This window comes from Enoplosus armatus, chromosome 15 (genome assembly GCF_043641665.1).
Source record: "Enoplosus armatus isolate fEnoArm2 chromosome 15, fEnoArm2.hap1, whole genome shotgun sequence".
NCBI classification, from domain to species: domain Eukaryota; kingdom Metazoa; phylum Chordata; class Actinopteri; order Centrarchiformes; family Enoplosidae; genus Enoplosus; species Enoplosus armatus.
In genome coordinates this window covers 13,979,171-13,993,888 of record NC_092194.1, presented here as the reverse complement: position 1 = coordinate 13,993,888, position 14,718 = coordinate 13,979,171, and the positions used below count along the sequence as shown (strand labels likewise).

Below are 14,718 nucleotides of genomic sequence, written 5' to 3'. Positions count from 1 at the left end.
GTGTTGATGACTCTGGGGGCCCACCGCTGGGGATGGCCCACAAAAATTCCTGCAGGTTGTAGAAAATAATTAAGAAAAGCCCCGACCAATATTCTCTCAGGGGGACAGAATTCCTGTCTACGCCCCTGTTTCAACCACTGCACAGGTGAGTCATTAATGATGTGTCACTGCTGTGGAATTTGGTAAACTACAAATATAATATAAAATAATGATGAAAACTGGGCCTTTCTGTTAACATTTCCAATTGTTTCAATTTCAAGTTAATTCAAAGTTTAAGAAAGAGGCAGAATTAAAAAGAGCCTACGCCACTGAAGTTGTGTTAAGTTCCATGAAAGCCAGTGGAACATAAGGCTTTGCTAGTTAATTATTAAATATGTAGTTTATTTTAATTTTTTTTCTTAACTGCAGTGCCAAAAATGTGACCATGATCAAAGCTTGAGAGAATGTCTGTTGGGGAGGCATCACGTCTCAAAGCAGGCTGTGGGCAGCCTGTGTTGTGTCTTTTGTCATCAGTAAGTGCAAAAATACATGCAAGCACATAACTAATACTAATAAAAATTGTAGTTTGTAGCTGTATTTATACTGCACTTTACATAGGCTATACATTCAGATAGGCGCTCCCCTCTCTCCCCTCCTCTGTGCCTCTATTTCTGTCACTCTCTCTCCCTCTCTAAAATACAACTCTCCCCGTCGGTACAGTTTAATCCTTTTCATTTTTTTCTTTGTTCTCTCGGACTTCAGAGTAGTCAGCGAGCGTTGCAGGAGAGCATATGCCTATTCATTTCAAGTACCTGCCTTTTTCTGTTCTCGGGTTTGACGATAATCCAGCAATGCTTCGGAGACGCAGTGAGTGAGCAGCATGTCTTGGCTGGACACCGCCTTCGTGCTGCCAAGTAACCAATCACCTGCTGGTATACTCAGCTCCGTGGATGAATCGGCCAATCAACGCGCTGCTCAGACAAAAGTCACCTCTTCAACTTCCTAGCGGGAAGCCGCTATCAGGAACTGTTCACTGGCAGCAGGAATCAATGGTAAACAACCCTTTCATATGTTATTTATTGTTCTAGAGTGATATTTGAAAATGTGTTGCATAAAGTAGTCACTCAGTAATCCTTCGAGGACGAGACAAAACGTTTTATTTTGTGATATGTGTGTCGCGTTAGCCGCAACACAAAGCTAAGTTTGGTTAGCAGTCCAGGTAACGTTACAGCTGTTTTTGACAGCTGTCAGATCAGATCGCTACAGGAGCATCCGCTAATTAAACTCTCATTCTCTGTTTGTACAGATAGATACAGCAGCTAATCAAAGGAAGATGAGACTATCCCGAGCTGAATATAAAGAGATAGTGAGATGGACTGAACAACTAAGACCCACCCGCCAATGTATGAAGATGCTGAAGGAAAGATTTCCAAAGTAAGTGGTTAATTTACACACTGGACTTTATTTATTCTGTGAGCTTCCTTACATGTGCAAATATGTTGTGTATGACTACTGTAGGTGTGTATGTTTATGTATGACAGAGGGTGAAAACACAAAACTGCACTGCATAAGCATCTTTTACTATACTTTTTACATTGTGAATCAACGATTAATGTGAGAAATGCACAAAACAAAATGTGTTTAGATAACACAAGTAACTTATACACATGAGAGCAAGTTCAGGTAAATTCAGAGATGACTTTATCAGCTGTCTATCAACTCCTCATAGCAGCATCATTTATCAATGTCTCTTTTTTTTATCTCATATTATTAGATATTTATAACCCCATTTAATCCACTTAATATGGACACTAATTAATTCCACACAGGTTTCTGTAGAGGCCTCCACCACAGCATTAGCCTGTGTTTTGCCATGCAGCGCTTGCACATCCAGAAATCGAAGAGAGAGGTTAATGGTTGTGTTTGCCTTTCTCCTTGACACTGAGGGCCCTCACTTTATTGAACGTAACATGTGTAATCCCCCAAGGCCACCAGGACACCATGGCTGATCCCGTCGAGGTCACTTACAAAGTCGTATGTATTTGGAGCTTCCTACTTCCATTGAGCCCTAATCACCAATCTAGAAGAAGGTATCAGGTCCCCAAAGGGGACACACCGGAGCTTGAGCTTGCCTTTGTTCTCACTGTCAGCATTTTACAAAATATGCCATGCGTATAAAGTTCATCCAATATCCTGTATGTTTAGGCACCAACACTAGGAGGTCCTTCTCATGTTTATTTTGAGTTCCCTTTCTCCTTTTGGTTTCCTAATCCAAACTGTCTTCAACAAACAGTCCAAATGCCAGTATTTCAAAAAGTGGTTCTGGTGGGTGTAATAATTAAAGGAAAACATTGGACCGTTTTCATTCCAATAATTCTGCACGATCTCTCTCTCCCAGAGGTGCTGGCTCTTTTGTTTAGTCTTGCTGGTTATTGTTATTATTTCGTTTACCATAACCAATCTTGGGGAGGCCCTTGCTCTTTAAAATCCCTGAGTCTCGTCACTGGGCCTGACAGACAGGCACGGCAGCAGTGTTTTCACAGCCTGCGAAATTATTCTGGTTGTCCAATCAGCTGAGCTGGGCTCTGGAGGGTTAGTGATTGGACTGGCAGGAAATCAGGCTCTTAAGACATAACATATCGACTAGGCCATCCATCATCTCTTAGCATGCGCTCAGGCACGGCAGTCAGCCACCCCCGCCCCACACCCCTCCTGTCCCCTCGGACTGTGTGGGAGCCCTGCCACTGCGTAAATATTGGCCAGGCTGGGGCTGGCAGGGGAGAGGGGGGTTGGAGGAGGTTAGGGGTTTGTTGCGGACAAGTCTGCACTGAGGGGGTGGGCAAAAGATTGAAAAGATGGTTGGGTTATAATAGTCAGAGAGATAGAAAAGATCATTTCACATCACACTGAGTGATTTCCAAATGATGCAAGCAATGTTGAGTGAACTGTAGATTCATGTTTTGTCTACCAGTGTCATGGCGGAGGCTGTGGTAGTTTTTTCAGGAGCATGTGCCATATTTTTGTTTCAGAGGAAACTCCTATTATTTGTTTAAGTGATAATTGTATTGTATATAAAATACTGTTTCTTATATTTTTGTGCTTTTTAATACTAACATCTGTCCAATCAAAAGCCAGGAAACGCATGCTGACAGTAATTAGTTGCAATTAGTGGTGGATTATAATTTGGTATTATCTGTTATTGATCTTAAGTGAAATCATATTGTGATGATATAATGGTATTGCGTTATCATTTTACGAAGTTTTGCCCACCAAATTAATGTTTCTGAGCAAGACTTGTCTGTAATGCATAACAGTGGAACATATTTATGCATTACATCATTGTGTTGAATTTAAATTTTATTTATAAATGCAATTTGTCATATTTATATATGTATTCATATCAGAAAAAAATCTTATTTATATCCTGGTAATGATTTTATCTATTTTTGGGGGAATTTAAAGTTTCAGTGATGTAGGTCAAAAGGAATAGCCATTATCCTCAAATCTCTGAATGCTGCATTGAGTTCAAAACCATTTCGTAATCATTGCTTTTGATTGAGGAGTTAAAGGGAGGAAAATTTAAACTTTGAACAAAATGATTGTTATAGGCCATTTCAAGGTAATTTCCACGGAAGGTCTGTCAGTCTTTCTGTTGTACTGTGAGTATGGGTAGTGGGAGGAGAGAGGGAGTGTCCCATAGACAGACAGAAAGAGAGAGATTGTGATGTGGAGTCCCTCATCTGTAACGGCTGCATAACACAGATGTTGGGAGTCATCTGTCAGCCTGCCCTCTCTTGCCGGGCCCGAGCTGCTCTGGGGGGAAAAGAATTGGACACGGTGCTGTCACTTTTTACCCCCACTCACAATGGAGGGACATGCAAATATCAACCCCCATTCTTGCCCTCTCTTCCTTGCCCTCCTCTTAGCCAGCCGTGGTGTCCTGCCTAGTATCTGGGCCGTGGCTAGGCAGCAAGGGGGGGTGGGAGGGCTCATCGCAGGCCGGTGCGGGGGAAATGTGACATCAGTCCCATCACGTCCTTCTCTTGCCACGTATTAGAATTGGAAATGATGGGCTGCTCTCTGAGGCCTTGCCTGGCTTCCCTTGGGTCTAAAGGGGACCCCAGTCCTTCCACCCTTTGTCCCCAGAGAGAGTCTGTGTAAGAAGGGCAAGAAAAAGAGGGAGGGAATGTGAGAGTCCTCTGTGTCCTTCTGTGCTATATTATGAATGAATTTGGATGTAATGATTACCCCCCTCTTTAAAATGCCATTCAGCTCACTCCTCATATGGCTTTCACAGTCATGAAAGTAGGAGCGTGTGCAGAAAGGGGCAGATGCCTCTGTTTTAAAATGCTTAAAAAGTAAAGTGTGAAGCATCCCTCCCCTCTAAACACAGCCACTGCCCCTCTCTCTCTTTTACTCACACACACACACACACACACACACACACACACACAGCTCCCCGGTGAGGAGTCCCTGAACGTTTTTCGAATCGGGCCCTAATGTGCCGTTTTCATCAGCACTGAGGCGGGCTGCAATATGGTGCTGGGGCTCGCTCTGGGAATATGAATGTTGATTAAGCATGCGTTCAGCCTTTTGAAATTCTGAAGAAGTGTCAGAATAATGGATGTTGAGCAAATGTCAAGCATTTGTTAATTTCTCTGTTATTTGGGGTTTATCTAGCATGATCTTTGGAAGGAAGGCGCGGGACGGGGTTGTTGTGGCATGTGCCATTGATATGGTGATTTCTTGGCTACAGACACTTTGTTTTTGATGGTAATATCTAGGCTCAGGACGAAGCTTAGGGACTTGCTCATTGATTATTTATTGTGGCTGTAGTGTTTATCTCTTTTTTTACATGCTGGTTAAACCTAAGGACTTGGTAACAGGCACGATGCATTAAACTGGCAAGCTTTTTATACATTTTAGCTTAACTTGATAGCTCAACTTCACTGCAAAATCTGTGTTTTTGAAAATATTTTTTATTATTCCTTTATGTCAGCCTATATTTTACAGTGTAGGGCAACGTCTTGGCAATCCTTTTACAGTTATTTACAGTTATTTTTTGTTCCCTTCCAAAAATGTTAACCTTTTTAGGACTTTATTGTTATACTGTATTGGCCCACTTAGTAACTTGAAAATTCACATTTTTATTTTCTGTTCAAAAACCTTTACTAAGGATTGTCTGGATCAAGGTTTTTTAAGGTAAACATGCCATTTTATAAGGTGAGGACAACCTAAAGACATACTAAATACTCATACTGCTGAAGTTTTAAATGTATAAAATTTTATAAACAGTGCTGGTGCTAAATGTCCCAGTTGGAGTGTTTCTAGATTTAACTGTGATTTCCACTATTGTCTCTGTGGAATCAACTGAGTTGCTCTGTTGTAGCTCTTGTGAAGGTAGAATTCTACAGCTGTTTTGTAGCCTGGAAGTGGCAATGACATTACCCAGAGACTGATCTAGTGCAGAGCCTGTGGGGGCAGCCCCGACGGCCTCCAGTGCACGGCCTCACACTTCTGGCTGCCTATATTGAACAAAACAGAAACTGGCAGTTGGGGCTTAGGGGTACAACCCTTGAAGGCTGGGAGGCTGGCAAACTTATTCCACAGCTTTATGTGGTTAGATGAGCGTTGGAAGGGTGAAGGGATGAATGAAGTGTAAGCAGAGAAGAGAGATGTAGAAAGAAGAGAAGCTGTGCTGAGTTTACAACTTCATGTCAGGCTAAGGAGTTCATGAATAATAGATGCAATCAATTACCTGATTAGGAAGCACAGGAATGACTACTTCCTCTTCATATCTTAGGGATGTTGTCCAAGCACACTCTATAGATTATAAAGCCTTTTCGGCTCATTGGGCTAAAAACACTGAGGTAAGCAGCCTGTTGATTAAGTAAGTTATTGCGATTACAAGGGGCACTATCTTGAAGGATGAAAACTAGAAGACTAGACAGAATAAGATGTTATTAGTAGAGGCAAATTATTGGCACAGGAATATGAGTAAGACCAACATATTGTGCGCTGAACTTGGCGGTAGCATCAGTGTCGTCCCTCAACCCCCAATGCCATACACACACAGAGGGAAGCCTACAGCATAGAGTACCACAGTTCAGCTGGGCAGCTATGGTAGAGTCTCTTGCCCCAGGATCTCTTTGCATACTGGGATCAATTGCAAAAGAAGAATGAAACAAATTGCCCAGAATGGTACAAGTTCTCCAGCCACGCTTGGGGGAGTAGGCAATTGGTCAGCGTAATGTGTTTCTTTGCCAGACCAGTGGACTTTCGCCACTTGACAGATAACATGGACCTCAATTTCAATTTCCACAAGAGTTTGCAGAAGCAGCAGTGACAATAATTACACTATAACAATGGCAACGCACCATAATAGTTAGAACATGTTTTGTCACAGACAGAGTCATGAAGATCCCTAGCCTTCAGGAGGAATCACAATTAGGGTGGTGATTGCGGGGTTGTTCCCGCTCTTTTTGCCACCATTATATAACAGTTCTGACATCTCGGTGCACCTCAGCAGACAGAAATTTTAAAGATTGTAATAAAGTGAAGGGCGCTTTGTAGGGGTCATATTTTTCGTCTATTAGGACAATTGTAGGCAGTGAGATGCCCTGTTGTGCTTCTGCTAAAGCCATTTCTGTCCACAGTCCCCCGCAGGCTTGTAGGTTTGTATGGCCTTCCGCAGAGAGACGGTGGGGGGGTCACTATCAGTAAATGTAGTGGAATGTACTCTCAGTCAGGCTAAATCTTTTTTTCAGTTGTGTGGTTAGGGTTATTGTGAAACTGTTGACTTGTCATACTTTACATGCTAACTAATAAAAAGTAAAGAAAAGAAAATAACAATGAAGATGAAAATAATACATTTCTGCAATTATATTAAATATCATACCCAGCTGTTGTTGCATTAATTGTAATAGGAAGAAGGTTTTACAGTTGTTTTGCAGGGAAAAAGTAAAACTAATTTGAACTGTAAACACGTGTGCTCATTGTGCAAGTATTTGTTTGAAGCTGCGTGACACACTGAGATTTGTGTTTGTTTCTATCTCTTGTCAAAATATATCACATTTATACATTAACGCGTAAATATTTTTTTTCGGTACACATTTGTTTTGCCGTTGATGACGGTAGGCTGAGCTGGGAAACAGATGTTAGCATTTTGCCTATCAGCATGTGTAATTAGCAACATTTGCATATCCAGATTCAGCTGTTTTTCACTTTATAAAATATTGATCTATATGAAAGTAACTGCTTAATATATTATTGTCATGTAATGTAATGCTTGGATGAGATATAAATCCTTTCTAGGCTAGGAAAGCATTAGCTAATAATTATAGTAATAGAGGTATGGATAACGTTAGAGAAAGGTATTAAAACTAAGCAATATTTCAGTGCATTTTTGTAAGAGTGAATCATTTCATCCATGTCATTCCCTTTTCAAAATAGCTTCATCGCCTTTAGTAAAAATATGTGCTATGCCTCAATTAGCCAGTTCCATGCCCTGAAGAGTCGCACCATGCAACACTCTCTGCATGCAGATCCACCAAATGCTAACTACTGTCGCAGCATATGATACCAATGCCATTAGCCAGGTGGCTTTCATTACCTAAATTACAGCTATTGTTTATAATTAATTATTTGTAAATAGGAAGATTCTGAATATAATTGATAGCTTGAAATTTCCCCATCTCCTGTTAATTAGGTTGATGGGAATTTCTAGGCTTTTCACTGCTGTTTTTCCCCTGTATGCTTAAGACACTGATACACTCTGAATGCACGAGGAGATAAGGCAATTCAACACTCAAACACAAATTTGTCAGATTCATAACCAGTGGAAGGCCTAACTTAATAGAGCCTAAAGCACTGACCAGACAGGCATACCAGCTCCATGACAAAGTGAAAGTCCCTAATTGTTTTTAATTTAATCTGCTGCTTTACTATTTTGGGTGCCAGTGCATATTAATGCTCTGTCTTATGTTGTAAGGAAGGGTAATTAGGTTGAGAGTGAATGATTCCCTAACCACTCTTCTGTCTCCCAACCTTCTGTTTCCCCATGTTCTAAATTATATCCAAGAGGGAGGGATTTTTATTTTTTTCTTCTCACATAAAGGTCAATGTAAGGATGCGGCGCAGCATCACAGACTCTTTTTGAAATGGATTTTCAAAAATGTTCATTGTTTGTGTAACACTGGTTTGACACCAAACTGGCAAACCCCTCTGTAGTTCATAAAATGCAATCAAGTAGGCTAAGTAAGTAGGACAGAGATTAATGAACTCAATAGTTTACATGGACGTCTTACAGATGCGTTGAAAAACTACACTTTTTCCAGATACAGTCAGAGTTCAAGTTCTCCCAGCCTCTGTCATAGCCAGGGGGTTGTTTTAGGATTAACTCTGAGAAGAAATCTGTCATATCTAACAATTATTTTAAATGTTAATGCAAATGTTTAAATGTTTAAAATATACAGAAACTAATCCTTCTGCTGTCCTCATCATGTGCACAAATTGGAATAAAATGCTGCACATTAGCCTTGTTTAAAGCTGAAAAAAGACAGAAATGAATCTGATTTGGAATAGTTTTCTGTATCAGTGTTTTATAGTTTTGTATAACCACAGAGATAGGGCATAATGTCTCACATACTTGTATTATGAGGCAAGGAGGTGGATGTATTACAGTGAAAATGTAACGCTACTGTGCAGCAGGCAGATTAGATCCCCATTGTAAGACGGCACTTGGCTCCATATTTTAGCATGAAGTTAGCATACTGTGCCCAGGGGAGCACAGGTTGGATATACATTAATGTGAACCTCCCAATAACTTACTGTAAATGACTGTTAAATGGAAAGTATTATACAATATAAGTGCAGTGTAAAACCTGACAGACTATAAAATGCAGACAGCTCTTGGTTTGGATCTTGTTCTTGTTTTCGTTACTTCAGTTATTTTCAGCGTTTGTGATGCTTTTGTTCTGTTCTGATGTCAAAACTGAAAAAAAGAAAGAAAAACAAAAGTCCCCAAAGTTCTTAGTGTTTTTGAAACAGATATGTTTTCCCAGATATTTAGTGCAGTTTATGTCCCTTTAAAGTTAACAGGGTATAGATTTAGCAATTAGGCAGTAATCATGCTCATTATAGAGAGTAATCCATTTAAAACCTAACAGATGTCTGTTCCAACAGGGGGATCGTGATGGTCCCACGCCAACAATAAGGCTGTAATGTTGTTGAAATGCTCAGGTGCAAGGTTGAAGTGTGGAAGAATTTTTTTTACTCCCTTAAGTGTCCACATGTTGACAGTTGACCATTTAATGGCCCACTTAATTGCAGTGGCCCATTCGTCCCCAAGCATCATTGTAAATTAATGCTGAGGTGGCAGTGTTTTTTCTGAGAGTTTTTTCTCCTTTTATTCCAAACATTTGTTCCTTCACTTTTTTAACTGTAACTTTGTGGTTGACGAAACTCTTCTGCGTGATGAGTCGAGCCCCAGAGAGTTTGAATAGCTGAGAATTAGCTGTTCTCCAGCCAGAGCAGTAAAACTGTTTGAAACTGGCATCTGGAGAACCCAAGATGACGTCTTTGGTGGCGTAAGTCATTATATACTGCAAAACTATTCCAGTGGTTGAAATGCTTTTATTAAGATTTGGTCACAGACTGAGACTCCAGACAGAAATCAATGTTTGAGATTCCTTTGGCTTTGTTTACATGTCACATGGTTATTTCATGGTTTATAATGATTGATGTGGAAGGCCTATGTGGACTCAATATTTCAAAGCAGATTGGAAGCTTTGGCTTCTCGTCAGTATTTGCATACCACTCTCAGGTGACTTGTAATGAAAAGTCCATTACATTTAACAATCAAGCGTACTGAGAGCAGTGTATGGAGACACAAAACCACTGGAGACCATCACAGAGCAGTTTGTATGTGTATGTCTGTGTGTGCATGCTTCTACTGCATTTTTTTGTTGATATGCAGGGTGGAGGTATGTATCATCCAATTAGAATAATATCTGTCACCGCTTTAAATATCTTCAACTGAAAGGATGCTGTGGGGGTTGGGGAGGGGTATCGAAGGGGGCTGCAAGTCCCTGTTGTAGCTGCCTGTTTTCCAGGTTTGCCTCTCTGCCAGGTGTTTGACATTGACTGGAGCTGGAGATGAATGTAACTTATGGCAACCCATGGAATTGACCGACTCCTGGGAGTCCCTGCTTCCTGCAGTGAAAGTTTCCATTTTCAAAGCCCATCAGTTGCAGTGGGAGGGCTCCAGAACGGCCTATATGCCAGCACTGACAGTGAAGCAGGAAAACTTCTATCCGTGTATTTCTACACCACTCGCACAAACAAATACACACACTCATAGTGGTCAACACCTTTGCAGAGACATCTACCAAACCAAGCAGTGTAATGTGCTCCAGTGAATGCTGAGCTTCTCTCAGCGATTGGACTTGAATCCTATCAATTATTTGCATGAATGTCATTAATTTCTCTCTCATGTTTAGTTTATGAGTGAGTGTCTTTTTATGTAGTTTTACAACAGCAGAAACCGCACTAAAATTACGAAGGGGACGAAGAAGATGGTATGTGTGAATGAGTGAAAGAAAAAAAAAAGCGGGCTATATTTTTCTCATCTCTCATACCACACACAACCTCCCCCTTTCTCCCACCCCCACGCCATCGTGGCAGGAATCCTTTGTCAGAGGTGTTCATCTGGAACAACTTTGCCACACTTGTTTTCATGTTCTTTTAGATTACAGGGCAGCTGGCCCCAGCTTTGAAGCTCCCCTTCTCCCTTTGTCTCTGTGCAATGCACTCTGGTAATTAACTTTGTCCTTCTTTTATTTGTTCCAGTCACTCGCAGTCCACTCTTCTGAGCATCTTCTCCCTGGAGTACCAGGTTAGAAGTTTTCTTCCTTTGTGAGCCCTGACAGGTGCCTAATTGAATGATGAATGTCCCTTTATTTCTTTGTAATTGAACTGCCAGCTCTCTGATTGGTTTGGAGGATGCCCCCCCCCCCCCCCCTCACCATATACCCCCGTTTATTTCACCTCCACCCCCTCCTCCCCCTCACGTTCACGTTGAAGGCCCTTGCCTGCCTGAGCCTCAGTGGATGTCTGCCAAGCCTTCCCATCCATCTGTCTAATAACATCTAGCCCCTGCTTATTTGGTGGACCTGTAATAAATTATGCTAAACCATTATTATTCTGACAATAATAATTTCCCCGTGTAGTGCGGCTGCGTGTGCTAAATGTTTGCTGACTCGCACTGTCACTGCTGCTTTCCACGGCTGACAGCGGATGATGATAAATGGCCGCTGCCGCCAGTGGCAGAAGGCAGCACAGGCAGAAAATGGAGTCATTTATCATCCCCCTGACAGGTGTCAGTCACACTGCCTGTCTCTGTGGAATTACATTTTTTTTGGTGTGTAGTAGTTTTTAAATAAGTTGTTTTTTAACCAATGCTCTTCCTCTTTTATCCCCTGTCCTCCTTCTCGGCAAAGATGGCAATTGAATTGCATGGAAATGTCAGGGTGTGGAATGTGGAATAGGGTCATTGTTTGATCGAAAAAGGGGAAATGAATACAAGGTTTGAGTGAGGGGGGTGGGGGCGCTGAACAAGGTTGCCTTGGCATACTTTGACCCCCAGCAAACTTATTGAAATGAAATTACTGTGACCCAAGATGTCTTGCGCTTGTTGAAATACAATGAAGCATGAAAGAGCAGCCAAGTCTGAACAAGTCTGCATTTTATTCAGGTGGACTAGAAAAAATGTAAAGCTTTTGCTTCCCAACAAAGTGTATTGTATGAAAACTACCTTTTTATTATTATTATTATTATTATTATTATTATTATAATAATAATTATTATTATTGTTGCTGTTATTGTCGTTATTATTATTATTATTATTACATCTGTGTTATCTTTGTGACAGAAACGAACCAAAAGAACAATCTCAAGACACCATGCACCAGATGTTATTGAAAGCCACTACCAAAGGTGCTGTATTACTTTGTGTTGTATTACTTTATTGCTCTCTCTGTCTCTGCACATTCTCTGTTTATCCTCTCATCTCTATCACAGTTTTTTCTTCTTTTTAAAAAAAAAAAAAAAAATCTGTCTCCCACTCTTGTATGCTCTCTTTGTCTTTCCCGTTCTCTGACTGAGGAAGGGACTTGCCAAAGTCCCTTCCTCAGTCAGAGAGTAGGTGGGCCACCATGACAGATATAATCTCCTCCAAACAAATCACCACCCTCAGGATTCATTCCAGACCTCCACTTGCACCTGCTAAGCTAAAGCTCTGTTCTCCATGTCAAATTGAAAGCAGAAAAATAAATAAATAACCAGTCATTGGACATTTGCCTTACACAGGCTTATGATGGGATGATTATCTGTAATTCAATGAATAAGGATGAAAAAAATAAAAAATAAAAACAGGCTGTAGGGGGAAAGCCTCTTTGCATATTGCAATTATCCTTTATCTAGCTTATTAGGCCATTGTTCTGGGGAAAACAAGGCTGGATAATACACTTCTAATCCACTTACAACAACAAACCTCAGAGATGATCTGGGTAAGATCTGGGGGGAGCTGCAGTTTTAGCTGGCGAGGGAAAAAAGGCTTTTTGGGCGGTAGGGGTTAACTAACTATCATATGCTTGTCTAGCTTCAAGGAAATTTGAAGCCCTTCAAGCAGTGCTGTTTTAACCGCACTGAGCCTGCCATATGCCACCTAGGGCAAAGTCATCAGGGACATTAGCATGTCTTGGCTAGCCTGGTCTAGTCCCCTCTACCCTTCTGTCTGCCTTTGTGGGCCATGTTTTTTTCACTGCTGTTGTTGTTCTTTGTTATAATGAAGGTATCTGAGTGAAGCCAAGGCACATCCCACTGCTCCCGTCCTGCTGCAGTTGGCCATTGAGGTAATGGCATAACCTTTTAGTTTTTTTTCTCTCCCTCTCTCTCTCGCTCTTTCTTATGTTTGAAAAACATCTCCTCAACTGACGTTTACTTCTTTATATAAATGAATAGGTAGAAGTTGGCTGCAGTTTTTGATTTTCTCCCTAGTCTGTTAGTCATTATCAAAATTGGTAAAATGGCCTGCTCCATTATCAATTATTTAATGCAATTAGCTCTCACCTCCATTAAGCAGATGTGAAAATACTTTTTGTGTTTTATTATGTAATTTTCCAAATTGCACTTCAGGCAGAGTTGCCGCAAACTGCGGACAGGTGAGGGCAGGGTCATTGGTTAATTCTTCTCCTCATCACGTCTTCACTTGTTTACTTTAGGAGGTCAGTGTAGGATTTGAACTCTGGTTGATGTAGTAGCAAATGGTATTCATACATATGATTATACATGCATGTGAACTTAAATCAACTTATTCAGTGCTATAAAACTCAAATAAAAGGTGGTGGATGTTTGTGTGTCTGTTTATAGAATAGCCTCATGCTTTAAGCACTTAAATTATTCACATGACCAAGTTTTCAGCATTTCACATTAATGAAAATTAATCTACTCAGTGGCCACTAGTGTTTCTTACATTTTGCATTTAGTCAGTAAATTATCATTTCCATTAAGTTAGTACCAAAGAATCAACCAACAGTTTCTTCTCAGTGAACAAAATACAGCAAAGGCAGCTAATGTGGCTGAATTATTATAGAATTGATGTAATATGCTAGATTATTATGCTATTTTATACTGCATGTCTGCATGTTTTGTGAAGCTAGATACTGATTTTTTTTTCACTTATATATACATTTTTTTGTCATTTGACTGCATTCTTATTCTTCCAGTTTCCTCTTATTTTGATTGTTCGATTAGGCTGCATAACCTTTTAAAATATTTAAATCCACATTTAAATTTTTATTGGTGCTTACACCAGGCAACGCGATTTGAGGGTTTCTTAATCTAAAATCAGAGTAGTTCACATGCATCAGTGGCACCTCAAAGCTAACTGCCATTATTCATTCTCCATTTAATTGACACATGATTTTTTTTCTCCAAAGGATTAAATTCAGCTCCGAGATAACTGTCTATGAACCATTTAACTGTCATTTTAATATGCTACTTAACATTTAAACCAAGCACTCATGGTCTCCCAGACCGCTAATTGATGTAGTTTCATCCCTTTATGAGACAATATATCTCCAACAGAGGGAAATGATTAACAATGATGAAAACTATTCATGGATTTCTTTTTTTGCCCCCAGAAGTCTTTTGTGAATGAGGGTTCTAAACTCGACATTTGCTGTTTTTTGCATGCTTTATATGGAGCTTTATGTAAAGGTTACTTAAACATACAGAGTTTAGAACAGGTGCAGTTATGCTGTTTAGTATGCGACTCCTATTAGCTTTGGGGGCTAATAAAACATGAGTTTTACTGAACAATAATTGTTTTCTGCAGGAATTCAAGGTTCTGTGAATCTTAGTCACATGTTAAACTCATGAAGTGCTGCGGTCTGACTTGAGAATGGAGATGGACTCATGATTAATATGAAAATTAGGGAGACGCAAGTACCTGAACTAATCAGGTGGTCCTTATTCAGGCTGGGCCAGCGTTGGTAATGTTGCCATTTTTCATGTGTCAGCCCTGATGCAGGTTACCAGGAATCTGATGCTCTCTCGTTATCCAAAGGTGTGAACGGAGAGCAGGCCAATAAGCACAAAGAGGAAAGGATTGAGAGGAGAGAAGATAGGGAGAGAAAATGAGAAGGGTTAGGGAGAGGAAATAGAGCTACTGAAACTGCA

General features: G+C 40.5%; 1 protein-coding gene across 1 annotated transcript in view; it reads left to right on the top strand.

The window, feature by feature from the left end:
- The first annotated feature begins 929 nt into the window (after window positions 1-929).
- Window positions 930-14,718, top strand: part of cdin1 (CDAN1 interacting nuclease 1) — a 53,388-nt gene continuing 39,599 nt past the window's right edge. Inside the window, exons 1-5 of the mRNA XM_070920612.1 lie at window positions 930-1,031; window positions 1,286-1,413; window positions 10,828-10,873; window positions 11,909-11,973; window positions 12,830-12,890. Of these exons, the coding sequence (XP_070776713.1) occupies window positions 930-1,031; window positions 1,286-1,413; window positions 10,828-10,873; window positions 11,909-11,973; window positions 12,830-12,890 (402 nt within the window). The remainder of the gene's footprint in view (window positions 1,032-1,285; window positions 1,414-10,827; window positions 10,874-11,908; window positions 11,974-12,829; window positions 12,891-14,718) is intronic.